The following is an 18,539-nucleotide window of genomic DNA, read 5'->3' as shown; positions in this document are numbered from 1 at the left end:
CGGCGATGGCGGAGCGGGAGGGCGCGGCGGCGGCGCGCTCGCGGTCGCTGTTCTTGTGGGACGACGGGAGCCCGATGCGGTTCTACGTGCGGCCCGGGCTGGCCAAGCTGCGCTTGGCGCCCCTGGTGCTGGCGGGCGGCGGGCGGCTGTGCCGCGTGCAGGAGCCGGGAGCCGTGCTCCTGGCGCAGCCGGGCGAGGCGGCGCCCAGCGGGGCTGTCTCCACCGCGTACGTGACGGAGTGCGTGGAGCGCAACCAGCGGCTGCCGCTGGAGCCCTTCCGGCTGCCGCCCGCGCCGCCCGCCGCCTCGCCGCGCGGTCGCCTCGCCTTCACGGAGGCGGAGGACGCAGCGCTGCTGCGGGCGGTGCGCGGGCGGGGCGAGGCGCGGGCGAGCGGCCGGGCGCTCTGGAAGGAGCTGGAGCGGGCCGGCCTGACGCGGCACAGCTGGCAGGCCATGCGCGACCGCTACCTGCGGCACCTGCGGCCGCTGCTCGGGGGTGAGCCGGGGGCAGCCGGTGGGGCTTGGTGGCGGGGGGCGGCCGGGGTGAGGGCAGGTTGATGGCCGGGAGGGAGGGGGCCCCGGGCCCCGCTGCGGCCCGGCAGTTGACGCCCGCGTGTTCCTGCAGAGCCCCGACAGACGGAGGAGCCCGCCCAAAGCACGGGTCTTTTCGAGGCAGCTAACCGGGAGTTTGAAAGCACGGAGGTAAGCGTCCGGGGCCAGCCCGGGGAGTAGCGCTGCAGCTGCTTCTGCGCGCCGCAGTGCCGCCGAGCGAGCTGCTCGCAGCAGTCCTTTCTGGTTGTCACAAAATGGCGCAACAGTAACTCATAATTAGCTTCTTAACGGTTTTGCACCATGACATCCCTTGTGCTTTGGCTAAGTGGGAGCTTCATGCGAGCCGTGAACTAACGTGGCTTATGATGAATGGTGTCTCACTATATGCCAATATTAAGAAAATGATTCCCTGCCCAAGTTAACTTGAGGAAATTAATGTGACAGCGTTGTCACATTAAAAGCTGTATTGGCAAGTGGAAGTCATCCTTTCACCTCGGGCATAAAATGTTCCTGCAGTTGTGTTAATATTTGCCTTTTATACTTAGTTTGTTCAAATTCTCCCTTAGATTTCATGCTTTTCTGTGATGTTGCATATCGCTGTTAACACATACGGCTTCACTTCAGTCACTGAACTCTACTGTGCCTAGTAATTTCTGAGCTTTTTTATATACTGTAGAGTCACAGTGGAAAGTGTTTGCGTAGCAGTGATAAAAGAAGCTTGCCAGAAAGTACCATGTCTAACTGATGACTCCTCTTACTTTTAGTCAGGAAGTGACACTTCGGACATTTCAGAAGAACTTTCTACACAAGATGGAGAGGGAAAGTCCCCAGGAGAAACAGCATCTGGCTTGAAAACTGGACCTGAGGACTCTGCTCTCCCTGACACTCAATTACAAAGGGGAGAAAGACCAACGAGCACTTGCTCCTCTTCCACTGTGGTGGGAGAAGTAGTAAAAACTATGCAGCACTTCATGGAGAAGTTCGGCGTGGACCTGTTCACTGTTACACAGGCCTTTCTGAAAAACACTGGTGAAGTGGAGACTACTTTATACTTTCTGCAGACAGGGCAGCGCTTGGATGGATACCCTGTATGGAGCAGAGAGGATGATCTGGAATTGCAAAAAGACGATGAACGTGTCAGAAATAAATTGATAGCAAAATTTGGAGCTGAAAATGTAGCAAAGCGGGTAGCATTTAGGAAAAGTTAGATAGCAAAGCAGAGGGGAATGACTGATCTAGGACTGTGGCAGGAACTTAAAGTCATTACAGAAATGTGAATGTGATGGAAAATTTCATGCAACATTCTGAAGTTTCAGAAATGCTTTAAAATTTTTTTTTATAAAAGGCCTATTTTGTATTTGATTTTTATTTGTAATACTGAGTATACTAAACATTTAAAAGTAGAAAATGGTGAAGAGAAAGCTTCTATACAGTATCAAGTTTTCACTGAAAATTTGCTTTAAAGGGTGTATCTACTATATAAACCAGCTGACAGTCCTACCTGTACATTGCTGCATGCAAAGGATTCTGAATCGGGTTGGCACCAAAATCTGACACAGTCACATTAAGTGCTCTAACCTGTAATACGCTATTAGTGCACAATAGCAGCCTACTCTTGTCATGGATCTGTTACTTCAGGCTGTTGTGGATGATCATTTAATAATCTGCTCTGCCAGCTGTTGTCATTACCTTTTGTTGTTGTTGTTGTTAATGGACCTTGATTAGCAGCAGACATCTGGAGACAATAAGAATGAAAATGTAACTTCAAAAAGAGGGATCAAGAACATTCATGCCAGAAGATGAGGCACTTGGTCTCATAAATGAATGCTGAGATGTCTCAGAGTGGCCATGTGTACTGGGAATGGCCAAAAAAGGTCACTGTGACATCATAATATTCAATCTCCTGTTACAGACATCTGTCAGTTAAAACCTCAGGCCGGTAGACAGTAGCAGAGAACACCATTGCTAGTATACAGTCACAATCTGAAAAACTCAGTACTTTCAGCCTGAAATCATGCTCTGGTCAGTATTTTAATATTATTTGAAGTCAGTCCTGTAAACTTGGAATTCATTCTTTTTGTGAAATAAAATGGGCTTGTAAAAGCAAAGATTGATTCCCCCCCCCCCCCCCCCCCCCAATTATAATTTGGGGATTTTGCTTACTGCACTCAAAAAATTAAGGTGAATTAGGAAATTGCCAATTTTAAGCCAAATTCAAATTATATTGAAAGTCAACAATAACTTGATATAATGAGACTGCTACTTCAGAAAAACACTGTCCTGAAACACCAGCTGATTATTTGGGGAGTCAACCAATGTAACCAAACAAAGGCCAAAACTCTGTTTTAGACTACGCAGCGTTTCACTGAAGAGGTCATTCCTGCTGAAAAAGTGAGAATGATTTGGTACGTTCATGCTGCTCAGACTGGTTACTTGAGACTTGTCTGGAAGACCAGACAAGCACTTAACGAGACAGTGCAAGACAACATAGCAAATAAAGTAGTAAGATTTTTTTTTTTAAAAAAACTAGAAACTTTACCAGCTGGATTTGAAATCCAAGGACTGCTGATGACCAGGTTCATGAACAGGACACCCATCACCTCCTGCAGCCAGAAACTCCCATTCTAGCTTGCATGGTGTACACATCTCTGCAGTACCATAAGCTCACAATTCAATGGTCTTGTTTAACCAAAGCCGCTCTAGAATTCAAAGTGAGAGGTAGAACACATTAAATGGCTGCAACATAAAAAGATCAGGTGTAAGGCTTATACCTTTTTATAATTCTAAGTGACACTTTTAAGAGTTTGTCTTTTTCAGGGTGATTAGTCAGATGTGCAATGCAAACTTCTGAGACTGCATACAGTGCTTTTACCTTTGCAGAACCATACAAACATAGTGTCTAACACTGAGTACCTTTCCATACATGCTTGGTGCACTCAGTAGGCGTAGGAACTAAGATACAAAGAGCACAGCTTACTTGAGGTTGCCCTGTTTCATCTGTTCTGAACTCCTGAAAAGCACTGCTTATCCACAGAGAACACTCTTGCTTGTGCAGGCACATGGGTCTAGGTCTCTTCGGTTCACTTACTTACCCACTAACAGGACCTGGAGATGTCACTATATCATACTGTTCTTCTTCAAGGCATTCTGGCTCTGCCTTCTCCCACAACAAAACTCCTTGGTTTTCTCTACTTCGTCTTACCAAAGACACAGTTACATTCCTTCCAATACGCTGGAGACAGTTTGGCTTGCCATGTTCATATCAGGTCCCTGTAGTATCAGGGAGTGTCAGGAATGGTCTTTTTGTAGCTCAAAGAGGTATACAAGTTCCTTCTTTGTATTATTGCCTGGAGCAGCAATATTTGTAAACCTGCAAGGGTGAGCAGAGTGGCAATGCGCGTGCCAGAACTTTGAGTTAAAGGCAATTCCAGAGGCAGAAGTACTGGGTCTGCAAACTATTATCTGGAATTTGGGTTATTTCCCATTTGCTTCCTTTTAGAGTTAGCCAGCATTCATCGAAATCAATGCATTCTGGTCTTTCATAACTAAACTTACCAGTGAAGAACTGATTGCATGCAACAGATAGGAAGAGTCAGTTTTTAAATGTCCCTTTGATGGTGACTTCTCCATCTTACACTTCATTGGTATAAAAGCAGAGTTTACTCTTCTGAACTTGCACAAAGTAAACTTGACATTTGTTTCTAAACAGACAGCCATGATCTTTATTTTATGCATATGCCAAAGGATGTAGCCATAGTTTTAAACATCGTGCTCACCATCTTGAAAGTTTGGGGGTTTTTTTGTGGGTTTTTTTTTTCCTTCTCCAAAAAGTAGTCTATGTCATCTTTGCTTGCATTAAGACAACTTTAAATTTTCATGTGACCACACTGTGTGGCTTTGGTGCTCCCAGAAAAAAATAAAATCTTACCAGTTGTTGTATTGAGGAACCATAGCTAAAGGAATGTAGTAAAGATACACTGAAATAAATGCTCCTGCTTTTTCTCTGATTAAGCTTAGGAAGCAGAAGTTAAAATAATTTTCAAAGCAGTACATTAAGAAAATGCATCATATGTGATTTTGATGTCATTTGTTTACTGGCTGACTGGAAACACTATGAAGGCTTTCATCCAGCTAAACATTTGGTACGTGGAATTGATCGAATCCACTGAAAACAAGTATTCATCATAAAACTTACGCCGCTCAAGCTGACATTGGTTAATGTAGAGATATAGTTAGCAATGTACTGAGGAGAGTCTATGTTTGCTCAGAAACAGACTTCTTGGTACGTAAAGTAGGAAGCTCTTTAATATGACTTCAGTAAGAACAGGCTTCTGAGACCCCATGCTTTTAGCTGAGTATGTTGAGTTAAGGTCCATTTTGAAGGGTCTAAAAGAAATACAGCAGCTACGCGCTTCTCTGGCGCAGTACGAGTCCTACTTCTCTATGCCAGCCTGCCTGCTCTAAGTTTGCATAAACACTGTGTAAAGGAAGATACCTTGCTTTTAGGGGACTTACTGCCTTGATGCCAGTGCTGCCTTCTCAGCATGGATGTTGTCATTCAACAACAGGATCCCTAGCAGTAAGACTACAATTTCCATAATATACAACATCCCACCCTTTGCAGGGATTAGGGGTTTAGCTCTTCCTAGATATCCACAGTGCTACAGTAGCAGATCATCTGTAAATGTCACTGAAGTCTAAATGTTGGATAAAACTTCTGATGTCTCCTTTATGAATCGAGCTTCAAACCTTTATTTACGCAATGCAAGATTGAGATCTGCCTCTTCTGAATTGAGGCAGTATTATTCCAGTTTTACAGATGATAAAATGGAAGTTCAGACTCTGGAAAGATACAGAAATAGCACCCGAAGTCTTTCCAACCACTAGGAATGAAAGCTTTGTTTTAAACAATAGGATTCTCACTTAGAGGAACCCTATCTTAGTGGTCTCCAGGAAGAAACCATGTCCCTGAGGAGCAAACATCCTGTAATCATCCACAGCTGCTTTTAAATGTTTTTAGTGTTGGTGATCAGGGCTGATTGTGTCATCCAAAAGAAAAGCATAACCGAAAGTGAAATTTCAATAGTAACTGACTTTGTGCTGAAGGAATCACCAGCAGCTATAGGAGAAACTCAGCTTGTATGATGTACAGACTTAGTAGTGCATCTGAATAATTCGACGTGCTAGGCCCTGTTTAGTGGTAAGAGATGTCTGGATTCAGTTTCAAAGGGCTCCTTCAGACACACTGGCATTCATCTAGTCCTGCACCCAGAAACCAGGAAAACCCTGCTAACTGGGTAACAAGCTGCGGTCTGCCCCTGCCCACCTACCCCTTACAAGGCATGAGTGCACACAGGCATTTTAAGAAATAGAATTTCATGGATAAGAGAAATGCTGCAACATAACACCGGCCTGTGAAATCCAAATAATTAATAATACTGAATGTAACAAATTGAAAGGCAGGCTCCTCCTTTCTGCCTGTATCATCTTTCCCACTGCTGACCAATTCTGCATCTAGAGCTGCCTTGCTGGGCAGCTAACCTCCCCTACTCACCGCTTGCTGTTGCACAATTAATCCTGCAGCTCTCTTCTGCAGGATGATCTCCTACCCCAAAGGGACACACAGGATCTGGAATCCTGATGCCTACCCCAGTGAAGGTGACTACAGAGCTGCTTCTGGGCTGGGAAGCTCTCCCACTTCTCTAGGCTGCTACTCTTCATGGTCTCAGAGCTGTTAACTGGGGATGGCTCATTGGTTCATTCCACAGGTCCACCCTTCAGCTAGCAGCTACTTTCTCTTGCTAACCAACATAACTGCTCAGTGTCTGTCTGTAAGGTTACTTTCCCTACTTTTCTCATTCTGCAGAATCAGCACATAACAAAACCCTCATTAATTCTCTGGTACAAAAAACCCCAACCAACCCAGCTGCTGTGAATTTGTCAGAAGAGCTGCCATCCTACTATTAGAGATTGCTGTTCAGTTAAGGTGAATCCTTCTCTGTCACCCTTCAAACACACACAATAGGAAGAGGCTGGACACTGTTTCTTGCCTATACACCTTCAAAGATGAACACAGTCTCTATATCCCCTAATTTTAAAATTCATCAGTATATGTTTCTCTTTTTAAGAAGATATTGCAACTTTTTAATAACATGCAAACGAGGTTTAATCTTCAAGGTAGACATTGTCACTTTTCTATAGTGGGCACCAAATGCCCTTCTGGCAAGTTTAACATGAGGACTCCTCACCAGTGCTACACTGGCATGAGGAGGGCAGCTGACTGACAAGTGAACAAGGGGGCAAGGGGCTGCAGCCAGGGCAGACAGGGAAGAGGAGCACCGGGAGGAGGAGCAGTGAACCAGGGATGGGAGTGGTGTGTGTGTGGGGATGGTCTCCGTGGAGAGGGAAAGGGAACAGCTTCCCATGGCCCTGAGTGCCCTGATCCTGCCTGGAGCCTCCTCAGATCACCTCCAATGCCCAGTCTTGCCTTGATCGCCTTCTCCCAAGGATGCAGATCCTCAGAATTGAGCCTCAACCTTTGTTGATGCTTGTGATCCTGCCTTAGAATAGCTGCCTTGCTGTCTGCAGGGTAGTGGAAATATTCCAGCTCTGGAGCAATACCTGAATGCACTGTTAAATAGATGCATGTTAATGGGACTCTGATTTACACATGAAAGAGGCTGTTTAGAGCTGTTTAGAAGGAGGTGTTTGTAGGCATTTCACTCCCCAAGTCTGGTAACAAGCTTTTCTCCTTGTCTTATGGAACACTGTTAAAAACAGATAAAAATAATTCTGTTGATCGGGTTTGAGCTACATATTCCCATTGGAGGTGGGAGAATGGCACCTCCAATGGAGATGGTGAAGAATGGCACAGTCTATTAAACATAATTTTGTTGTGCTCTAAGACAGGAAGTACTCTCACCAAATAATGCAACAGGATAACTTCCCAGTCTCCTCTCAGCTTCTTCAGTCCACTGCCATAAACCCATTTCCCAGTTCCAGTATTTATACCAATGGAGTCTGTGTCCTTACCTTGTCTTTACAGTCTCAACCTTAGCATGAATTCTCAGTCACATATGTGGACTATGAGAACTCCCAGGGGAACAACTATTCTTGGTTTTGAAAGCTAGAAGACAGAATTATTTCAGCTGAAAAATAAATGGATTCACATAGTCCCAGAAATGGATCCCCATATGCAAACCCAGGAGTTTTTATTTTCAACTACAGCTGGTTTATTCCCTTTTCCCATTGTATACTAAGTGAACGCAAACATTTCCCCAACTTCCCACCGAGGCTGGATGCCCAGGCACAGGAATGGAGCAAAAGAAAAACCGGGCTTGAAAACTCAACCATTCCAAAAAAAGAATCTTTCCAGAAACCACTGTGTGGTCATCCTTGCGTCTCTTCTGGCATTACATATCCTGGGTGGCAGCACAACAAATAATGTTCTCTTTACTCAGCTTCCATTAATATTTCCTCTTCCTTTGCAGTGCAATTGCTCCATGTGGTTTCACTAGTACATAGCTGTGGTCTGTGAGGGGTTTGAGCTCTGCTATCTGGTCCTACTCCTTTGGCATTCTGTTTGCTCCAACCTACACATACTTCCTCTTTCACATAAACTATGGTCTTAATTTGGAAAACAGACTTGCATTACTTCAGCCTGCATTGTGGCTGGGCCTCCAGGGGCCTTGGAGAGTGACCCTGTGATGCTGAGAAAGCTCTCATGACTGTAGTCAGGGTTCCTGTGTTATTTGTCCTTGCATAGCACATCCATGCACGCACTCTTACACTCGAATGCATGCACCTCTGTCCTCTTTTGCTCCAGTAGGCAGTTCTCCACTCTGCAGCCTTCAGAGAGTAGGTGCAAAGAGCAGCTTTTCTGCCTGCAGAATTTGTTACTCAGAGGAGTTCTGGGAAAACAAAAGATCCAGCGACATATTTTTTTGCTGTTCTTCAGACTGAACAAGCCGATAGCCCAGCAAGTCCATTGCATCCTTGCACACATTTTGCACTTTCTCTGTTTTCTGGAAGGGAAGAGTTTTCCTCCAGGCCTGGGACACTCCCTGTGCATCTCTGGACCCGACACCAAAGGCCTGTGTTCCTTGCCCCTTCCCATGGGTGATGTTGTGCACCCACTTCTGAAGTTCTGGTGTGAAATGGAGTTCTGCAAACCTGTACATCTGAGCAGCCCCTGCTAGCGGGTCTCTGACAATGTCTTCATAGCGAACCAGCAGATAGCGATCTTTCAGGAAGCTGGGAATGGCCTGCCTGCTTGCCTTGTAAATCTCAACCTGGCTTTGGCAGATTACTTGCATTGTGTTGTAGGGCCCCATTTCTCCCTTTGTCCTCTGGGACCCCACAACAATGTCACTGTCACGTTTCAGCTCTGCCACTGAATTCTCTCGGGACCTGAACACAGCCCGAGGATCACGTACCAAGTGAATGATTTTGAGGTTCAGGGACGGGTCAGCAAGAAGGGGGTAGAGAACTTTCAGGTCAAAAAACCGAACCTCCTTGATGGCAACATGGCTGTAGGTTTTACAAGCTTCCTCCACCTTGCTGAATGGGTACTCGCCACAGATTGTTCTGCAATTGTCTGCAGTGATTATGTCACTGCGACTGAATAAGTCACAGGCAGGGGGCGAGCACAAGGCTCGGCTTGTTTCCCACTGAAATAAATCAGACTTTTTCTTCTGGCTAGACATGTAAGCATCAAACACAGACATGTCACACAGAAAGATCGACCTGACTAGGTCCCGCACTGCCATGTGTAAGACTTTAGCACTGTTCCGGTACATCTTATCCCACACGTGCCATGCAGGCTCCATCAGGTAGAAGACGCTGGGGTGCTGGCTGAAGATTTGTCCAGTAAAGGAAGATCCTGACCGCCAGGAGGAGAGAATGAGGATGTGGACTGGAGAAGGTGTTTCTCCCATGGGAGCATTATTGCTGCAGGATAGGAAGTGGACATGGATCAGAAGGAAGGACAGAACTGCCAGAATCAGGAGCACCTGCATGCTTCTAGACTTCATCATGGTTGCAAGGGACCTGCAGAGACAGAGGAAGATCAGCATCACAGGATCATGAAGGCAGCAGGGTGTGGTGCATGAGGGCTCCTGCCAATCTGCAGGCTCAGGGTTTTGGAAAGCTGCCACACTACCAGTGATACTGTGACAACCACAGCACAAGGTGTCTTTGGAAAGGACATAAGTACTGCAAGGCTGAAGGTTTTCTGTAACAAAAACACTGTAAGCAAGCCATTCTAATGCAGTCTTAGAAGATCGCTGAAAAGCTTGTCTGCACTTTGATCAAAGTTTAAGAGTTAGTTCAGTGTATTGAAATAGGTCAGTACACACAAATGTGTACTTAGTGGACACAATCCCTTCAGACATGATCCTGGCAATTTTTATGGAGGAAAGATGGAACAGTTTTTGTGGAGAATTCAACAGTTCCACATTGTTACTTTTAAGCTCCTGCTCTGACTACTGTTTACAATTATTTTTATGCCAGAATGCTGTAAAAATACAATGTAGATTTCCATTTCTTTTGTTTATATTCTTTTTGGAATTTCAGGAAACGTTTATTATCATTACAGGCAAAAACTGACATACTCTAGTGTCATGGTTTAACCCCAGCTGGCAACTAAGCACCACACAGGCGCTCACTCACTCCCCCCAACAGGATAAGGGAGAGAATCGAAAGAGTAAAAGTGAGAAAACTCATGGGTTGAGATGAAGACAGTTCAATAGGTAGAGCAAAAGCCGCACACGCAAAGCAAAACAAGGAATTCAGTCACAACCTGTCATTGGCAGGCAGGTGTTCAGCCATCTCCAGGAAGGCAGGGCTCTATCATGCGTAACGGTTACTTGGGAAGACAAACGCCATCATTCCAAACGTCTCCCCTTCCTCCTTCTTCCCCCAGCTTTATGTGCTGAGCATGACGTCATATGGTATGGAATATCCCTTTGGTCAGTTGAGGTCAGCTGTCCCGGCCGTGTCCCCTCCCAACTCCTTGTATACCCCCAGCCTGCTCGCTGGTGGGGTGAGAAGCAGAAAAGGCCTTGATGCTGCGTAAGCACTACTTATCAGTGACTAAAACATCCCTGTGTTATCAACACTGTTTTCAGCACAAATCCAAAACATAGCCCCATACTAGCTACTATGAAGAAAATGAACTCTATCCCAGCCAAAACCAGCACACAAAGGAAACCTTTTGGCGCTGTAATAAATCCAAGCAGAACAGTATCTCCTCCACAATCAGACCATCATAGGCAATTTTGCTAGAAAGACCCATGAGGGTTTATCTCATCCATCTTTGTGCAGGCAGGCTCACCTACAACTAACCCCTTTTTAGCCTAACTCCTTTTTAAAGACTGTTTCCAGCTACCCCTCCCTCCAACCCCACTCATCCCGTAGGTCTTTTATGAGAAGAGGTATAACACAATGTGTTAGTCCAACTCAAAGGTCTGCCCAAAAGCTGGCTCCTTGTTTCTTGCACTAAACCTCTATTCTGCCTGTTGAGGATGACTTCATTATTGGAAAACGTCCATTGTGCTGCCCAGCGACAATTCATAGTCTGAGTACAGGCTGGCACAGGAATGTGCAGGAAGTACACCATCAGGGATGGGATCTGAGGCAGAAAGGAGTCACTTAATTTTAAAAAAGTACATTAAAGCACGCTCTGCCAACTGCTCCTCTCTTGTGCACTCCCCGCCATGCCTGACTGTGCCTTGAATATAGGTGGGTGCATGCAGCACTGGTCACCCCTGGGGCCAGGCTCCTCAGCACAGAAGTCCACACAGTACGGTGTGCACCCCTGTCGCCATGTGCCAGGCTGGCAGTTTAGCTGTGCTGCAGTGGAGACAGGCCTCTCTGGCCAGTGCAACTGCTTTACATTTCCCAAGGTGAACTAAAATTAAGAAACCTTATTGGTTCTCAGTCACGGTCAGTCCTTCCAGGTGCTTCCACAGCCAGACAGGATAGAGAGAGCAGGGCCTTCAGGGCTGCAGGGCAACCTGGAAGCCCTCCTGGACAGAGTAGCACTGGAGCCCAGGTCCTTACAGCTTTGTACGCTGCTTTTGTGCATCCACAATTGCACTGAATTCAGGTAGCCATGCCCACACAGAGCAGCTGCCTCCGTACTAAAGCAGCAGAGGTATAAAGTGTGCCCCAGCTGGCCACAATGCGGACGCTGCTTCCCCACTACGTGCTTACTACGTTACCTTCTGGGTCCATGGTAACGCGTGAACGTTCCCAGTCAAAATTTCCCTAACCTCCACTTTATGACCTGCCTCAATTTTCCTCTGCAGCAAAGCTTTCAAACTAATTTGCATGGAGGTGCCTCCTCCCATGATTTCTGTTCCTGTAGCACTGATGTTTAGATTTCCAGGTACAGTCACTGCTGCTAACCAACTAGGAACAGTTCTCATCTTTCCCTCCACCATATATGCATAATTGAGCTTAGAGTTTATAAGGCAGCAATTATAATTTCTCAGAGCCAGGACAATACCCAGCCCAATGGGTAAGCCTGGTTGTTGCCAACAAGTGCTACCACAATATGAATTTTATTTTGGTAATGTCTTGCAAGAATGGGGCTGTGCATTTAGTGAGGGATCACATGCTTCTGGTCTCCTGGACAAGAAGCCCACTGATTTTTTTGGTTATACAAATGGACTTTAGTGTTACAGGTCTGACAAGATGCTGGTTCAGGTCAACATTTGGACCAAGCCAAGTAAGAGCCACAAAGACTGTTGTGAAAATAAATCATGTATCAGCTTCCTCCTTGCAAATGAATACAGCAGTGTTTACCAAAAGTCCTGGCTTCCAAGTGACCTTTGATTATATCACTTCCATCTAGCAACGTTAGTATCGTTATTCTCACTCCCAACAGAATTCCTGGACTATAGTCAGAAGCTCTAAACTGATAAAAACTCTGTTGAGCAGACATGAACGCTGGCATTAAGATACCCAGGCAGATTTAAAACCACAGAAATCATTATTTCTCTTGAAACCTGTGTGTGAATAGTCTAAGAGAATGGATTCAGGTTTTTTGGGAAGCAAGGGTGTGCTTTTATCTTGAATTAAACAGGGTGGGACAACTGGATGTTTTAGACAATTCAGAGGTATGCAGACCATCCCTGTGACTGCTCTTGGTGTTTTCCTGAGAAATGGCCTCATGTCAGACCACAGCCTCAACAGCTGCTTCACTCTTATACGAGAAATAGTGATGATTGTTGCCCTGACCGGTCTGTCCCACAGCGAGGGGAGAAGGACTGAAATGAGTTGTGTGTGCCTGGTGAAGTGGAATAGAGGAGCAGCAAAGAGCAGCAGAGGTTCTATCAGACCTTTCCTAATATGAAAGAAATACTTATATTAATACCCTTATTTTTCACCACTGTATCTCTCCATCATGGCGGCCGGAACGTTTCTAAACTAAGGTCTTAAGCTTAACCACATTTTCCCCACAGCAAACATCAAGAGTCACAAGTGATTCAGTTCATTTCATACTGCAAAAGTGAAATATAAAGCCCTCGCAGAGCTGCAGAGTAAAGATCAGCCCAGAATGATTGAGACAATCTAAGCTGCAGAACAAAAAAAAGGTACACTGTTACTGTCTGCTGGCAGAGAGATGAGCCAGAATTTGGCTGAGAGCAGGAAGAACAGGAAGAATCTCAAGGCACTAAGGATGAAGAACAGAAACGACTGAAAAATACGACAATCCAGTGTCACCATGTTGGAGTCTCCCACAGCACACGTACGAGAACGCAAAGAACTGGGATCTGCCTAAGCAGCTAGAGTCTCAAAAAAAAAATGAACAGAGGTTTAGGCTCGTCCAGAAACATACGGGGCCCTTGGAAAAGCTTGATCCTGGCAAAGAAAGAGTATTACAGAAAGCAGCAAGCAGCCCCAGGGAGACATACCCACCAAACGCACTCTGAGCACCGGCAGCATGTCCCCAGGGTACAGGGTTGTTGAACCTGTGCATGTCTGAGGAGGGGGTGACAGTACAGCCCAAAATACTTCGTGCTATGCAGACTGTGGCTGAGTGCTCTGCAAGTCTGTGGGAGCTCTCCAGACCTGTACAGATCCCTCACTGCTGTAGTGGCAGTAGTGTAGCATAAAGGATCTGGTGCCAGGGAAGCCCCAGACACTGCTCTTTGATGGTACTGATGATTGCTCATAGTTTTATCAAATCGTTCTTCAATTTGGCCTGATCATCTTCTGCAGAATTAGAAGTAGCATCTGCCCATTCAGAGGAGAACAGATCGCATGACTGTTACTAGCAGGAAATGCCGAGAAGAGGCACTGAGAAGACAGTCTGGAGAGGCAAGAACCACCCTCTAAGCCAGACCAACAGCTTCTGTCTGCAGAATGAATCACGTAGCAATTTACTGGCATCCATACCCTCACAGTGTTTTACAAAAATTATTTCCCAGTTCAGGCTGCTGAGCATGAGCAGTGAATACAGTTCTGAGCACCAGAGCATCCACACCAGATACCAAGAAATGGTTGAAGAGCTCACCTTAACAAGTCCTCTTGAAGCACCACCAGACCTGGTTCAAGAAGTTGCCCTCACACATGTACACTGCTGTGGTACTCACTCTTCCAGGCAGCCACACAAACAGCTACACGTTCATGCACTCGTACTCTGCCTTCATGCCAGGCTCTCATATACACGTATACTCAGCTCTTACCTATATCTCTGCCTGTTCCCTCCTGTCCCCTCCATTCGTGTATGTCCCAGCTCTAAGACTGACTACAGTGCCCGCCTACTTTGCCCAGCCTCAAACTAGAAAACTCCACCCTGCACTAAACAGCAAAGCATGGGAATGGTGGTTTCTTGCAGGGGCATTGTCCTGGTTTTGGCTGGGATAGAGTTAATTTTCTTCCTAGTAGCTGGTGTAGTGCTGTGTTTTGGGTTTAGTATGAGCATAATGTTGATAACACACTGATGTTGTAGTTGTTGCTTAGTAGTGCTTCCTCCAGTCAAGGACCTTTTCAGCTTCTCCTGCTCTGCCAGGTGCACAAGAAACTGGGATGGAGCACAGCCAAGACAGCCGACCCAAACTGGCCAAAGGGGTATTCTGTACCATATGACATCATGCTCAGTATAGAAACTGGGGGCAGGGGGGAAGTTGGCCAGGAGGCTGTGATCGCTGCTCAGGAACTGGCTGGGTAGCAGTCCGCAGGTGGTGAGCAATTGCACTGTGCATCACTTATTTTGTATATTATTATTATTTTCACTTCCTTTTCTGTCCTATTAAACTGTCTTTAACTCAACCCACGATTTTTTACTTTTTTTTTTTTTTTTCCTGATTCTCTCCCCCATCCCACTGGGGAGGGGGAGAGAGAGCAAATGGCTGTGTGGTGTTTAGCTGCCTGCCAGGTTAAACCACAACAGGCATGAATGAACAAACGCTGCTAGTAAAGGAGAAGGACCAGGATATTAATGAAGGAGACAGATGTGTTTTTATGTTAAGTCCCATTGCAAGCCCCAAAAGAGACTGCTCTCCGTAAAAGGAGGAACAGGGATGTCTGTGGAGTGTCAGAGGACAGGACAAACAGGAACCCTTGTTGCAAGGAGGACCAGCTTGCCCACCAGAGTGCAGAGATAGGGCATGTTTGCCTACCATTGCTCTGGCTGCTTGCCTTGTTGTCAGCAGATGCAGATTCACATAAAGTCTTTTTGACTCTCTTCTGTCTGTGCCTTGCTTGAGTTAAACATTTGGGGGCTGGGAAAGAAAATTGTGTGAAAGGAGAAGCTGTGGAAGGAGCAGCTGGACTTGGCCCGTTAATAATTCACAAGGGTACTGGAGCTGCAATGGGGCTGTGCCAGCTAAGGTAGTGAAGCAGGGCAGTGCTGGGCTCAAAAGAAATGCATGGTATTCTGCAACAACGCAGAGACAATTGCTTTGGATCATTCCTATTCCAGGTCTCATCGTTTCTGTCACACCGTCTGGAGAAGTGTAGACCTTATCTTGACAGTGTCTCCTGTCCCCAAGGATCTCACTGAACTGCTCTGAGGGCAAGTGGAGTACAGGAGACAGCAGAAGCAAAAAAATCTGGGCAAGGCTGCTCCTTCCAGCAGGAGGGACAACCTGAATGGGGCAGGTCATACCCCCTTTCACTTGCTGCATTGCAAACACAGATGGTCAAGCCCTGGCAACCCTGGGCTGGGAAACAAGGTGAGAAGCTGGTAGTGGTCCAGCTAAGGCCCTGCAGAGAGAACCATGCAATGTTCTGTGCAACCTGGATTTCGGCTACATGTTCCTATGCCCTGCATTGACACCATTTGTAGGAAAGATTTACCTGTATGTCATTAAGTGTTACAAAGCTGGTTTGTAAAGGTCACACCACTTGAATGGCTCTTCCTGAAGCCTTATTCCTCCCTGACCAACAGTTGCATGAACGGAGATGTATCAAAACTCCTGTTCCACCTGTATGTAGTTTGGCCAAGACATGCCGGTCCTTTGGCACCAACATTCAGGCTTCATGACAGCACTGAACGCTGCTGTACAATCCTCTAGTCACAGGGCTGAGCAGATTTTTTCAGTTGCACAGATCCCAAGTTCTAACTACTTGGCTGAGCTTTCCAGAAGGCAGCCTCTGTGGCATGAGCAGTTGCACAGAGGAGGAGAATGTACTCTTCCTTGGAGATGAGGCGTAGGAGGGCACACACTGTTCAGTCACACTGCATTTCCTGACACTTGCACATTGTGGGAAGTGAAGGAGGAATCCTCTGGCTCCTGAACAATGGACATCATTCTCCCTGTATGTCTGACTCGTAAGCTTTATGAAGCAAAGCAGAAGCATATGGCAGTCAGCCCCATATCACCTGGCCTTGTACACCTTGCTTCCACCTCACACGATGGCTGATCACATTTCTGCTTTCCACCCTCCTTCCATGATTAAAAGTGTTTTCTGGGGACTCAGAGACTTGTGAGCCCTATGAACTGCCCACACAGCCAGATTTCCCATTTCTTGTACCCTGAAGAAGCAAGCAACCTGTGCTGTGCTCCCCAGCACACATACACAAAGCACATCTGACCCAGTGCAGCAGCACGGGCAGTAGGCTGAGGAGTAATGTCGGAGGTAAGGACTACAGGTAACTCTTCAGCACTGACACTGGAGAAGACTCCCTCCCTGAGGGCATGTCTTTGATAGTCTGATGAGAGAAACAGACATACCTAGAGCAGTGGAACCAGCTCAGCTGAAAGGTTTGACCAACCCCATGCCCTGTCTTCTGACATCATCAAGAGCAGATGCCCAGGGAAGATAATAAGAAGCACGTTTCCTCCCTAGGTAGTCGCCTGGCCTGCAGCGGGCTCTGGAGTATGATTCACCTCTCTGAATTTAGGTGTCCAAAATAAGCTAGTGAGTGATGCCCTAGAAGTTCCCATTTCTTTCTGTTGGCTGTGACAAGAGTGAGGGGTGATGTTTGTGAGTAGACATCTGCACTAAAGCTGTCTAAAATCAGTTGAGATCAAGCTTGTCTTTGCATTTCACAGCACCTAGATTTTTTTTCTATTCACTTGTCCAATCATGTTTTGAACTCACAGATACTTTTGGCATCAACAGTATTCCCTGGCAATGAGAATAAGTTTGGCTGCATGTTGTAAGAACTACTTTCCTCTGGTTTGAACCTGGCATATAAAAACTGTATTTGATAATACCACCACTTTTTTTAATCAAGAGGCACAATGAGTAATTTCTCCCTATTCACAGTCTTTAAGCTACAGAGGATTTTAGAATCCACTCTTATATGCCCTGTAGAACACAACTCATCTTATGCCAGATTGATAGCTAAAGCAGGTCATGGGAATCGTGCTGTGCAAGTCTCTCTTTCCACCGATTGCAAAAGGAGCCCGCACAACTAAGTCAGAGGAGAAATATTAACCCTGGAGCCATCTGTCACATGCAAGATAGATCACAACCCTGTGCAACATACAAGGGAACTCAGACTGATGAAAGGCCTTCATATGTTCCACATCCTCCTCCCCTCTTCTTCAATACACCAACTTGTGTGTCTCGTGAGCCCTGCCCTTGGGAGCGCCTGTTTCCTTTGGAGACAGCAATGTTTATTCACTGACAGGATTCCAGGCAGAGGTGAGAGGGGCATTGTCTTCTAAAATTTGAAGGGAAGTTTGCTATCGTGCAATATCCTGTCTGACTCAGATCACAACTTTGACTTTAGAAAAATATTTAGACTGTCAAACACAAGGACTGATACACTGCCACTTTTTCTTGCCTTCCTGGCAGAAAGGCAGATTTAGGATACTACAAGTCTCTTTCATGTGTTTGTTAATATTTATTTAGAGGGATCAGTTAGTTCCCAGTGACACAATACACCTGAAAGAGGTGTATGATGGGATGGCTCACACTTCCTGCATCCCAAAGGTACAGCATTGGGGAGCTGCCATAAGAGTCAATGTGGTGACTATGCACTGGTGAATGCTTGCCACAGAAGGAGATCTCCCTTTCAAAGCAGAGGGAGTTTAGGTGTTTTCTAGCTGGCACCACTGAAACTGTACAGGAAAGATGGAAGTTTATGGCGCTGCAAGACTGAGCGTGACGGAAAGCTGCAATGTGGCTACTCTCACAAGGACCATGCATGATCTCCTGTACTGATCACTGGATTTTGAGTACTGCTGCATTTTTGTGTTTTGAAATGCACAGGGAAAACTCTGCTCCCTGCAGAAAAGAAATTTAACAGTAACCTTCAAAAAAGAAGTCTGTATGTCAATTGCTCATCACTTTCATAGGGATAAAGGCAGCAGAGCAGAACTCTGGCTTTCGGAAAGAGCTTTTTTTGGCAGGGATGCTGTATACAGTCATTCTGGTTGCTTTAGAAATCATCATTCATAGAGGATGGAAAGGAAATGCAGCAGTCGGGCAAGCATCAGCATATGTAGGAGCAGAGGTACAATGTCTATGCTAAATTCCCTCCAGAACAAGGAAAGATGAGACAAATGACTGATAGGGTGTTCT

The 18,539-nt window shown here is 46.0% G+C and overlaps 2 protein-coding genes across 2 annotated transcripts; one reads left to right on the top strand and one right to left on the bottom strand.

Annotated features, from left to right (window-relative positions):
• The first annotated feature begins 5 nt into the window (after positions 1 to 5).
• On the top strand, positions 6 to 2,548 carry TERF2IP (TERF2 interacting protein). Its single transcript, XM_075715546.1, has 3 exons — positions 6 to 495; positions 625 to 701; positions 1,316 to 2,548. The coding sequence occupies exons 1-3, from the start codon at positions 6 to 8 to the stop codon at positions 1,757 to 1,759; spliced, it is 1,011 nt and encodes a 336-aa protein (XP_075571661.1). The 3' UTR covers positions 1,760 to 2,548.
• A 5,898-nt stretch (positions 2,549 to 8,446) lies between these two features.
• Positions 8,447 to 14,136, bottom strand: CHST4 (carbohydrate sulfotransferase 4). Its single transcript, XM_009487529.2, has 2 exons — positions 14,074 to 14,136; positions 8,447 to 9,599 (listed from the first exon to the last, which is right to left on the bottom strand). Exon 2 carries the CDS (start codon positions 9,584 to 9,586, stop codon positions 8,447 to 8,449), a length of 1,140 nt encoding a protein of 379 aa, XP_009485804.1. The 5' UTR covers positions 9,587 to 9,599; positions 14,074 to 14,136.
• Positions 14,137 to 18,539: the final 4,403 nt, after the last annotated feature.

Source organism: Pelecanus crispus, chromosome 8 (assembly GCF_030463565.1).
Source record: "Pelecanus crispus isolate bPelCri1 chromosome 8, bPelCri1.pri, whole genome shotgun sequence".
Taxonomy (NCBI): Eukaryota; Metazoa; Chordata; class Aves; order Pelecaniformes; family Pelecanidae; genus Pelecanus; species Pelecanus crispus.
The sequence above is the reverse complement of the archived record's forward strand: the minus strand, read 5'-3'. Positions and strand labels throughout refer to the sequence as shown.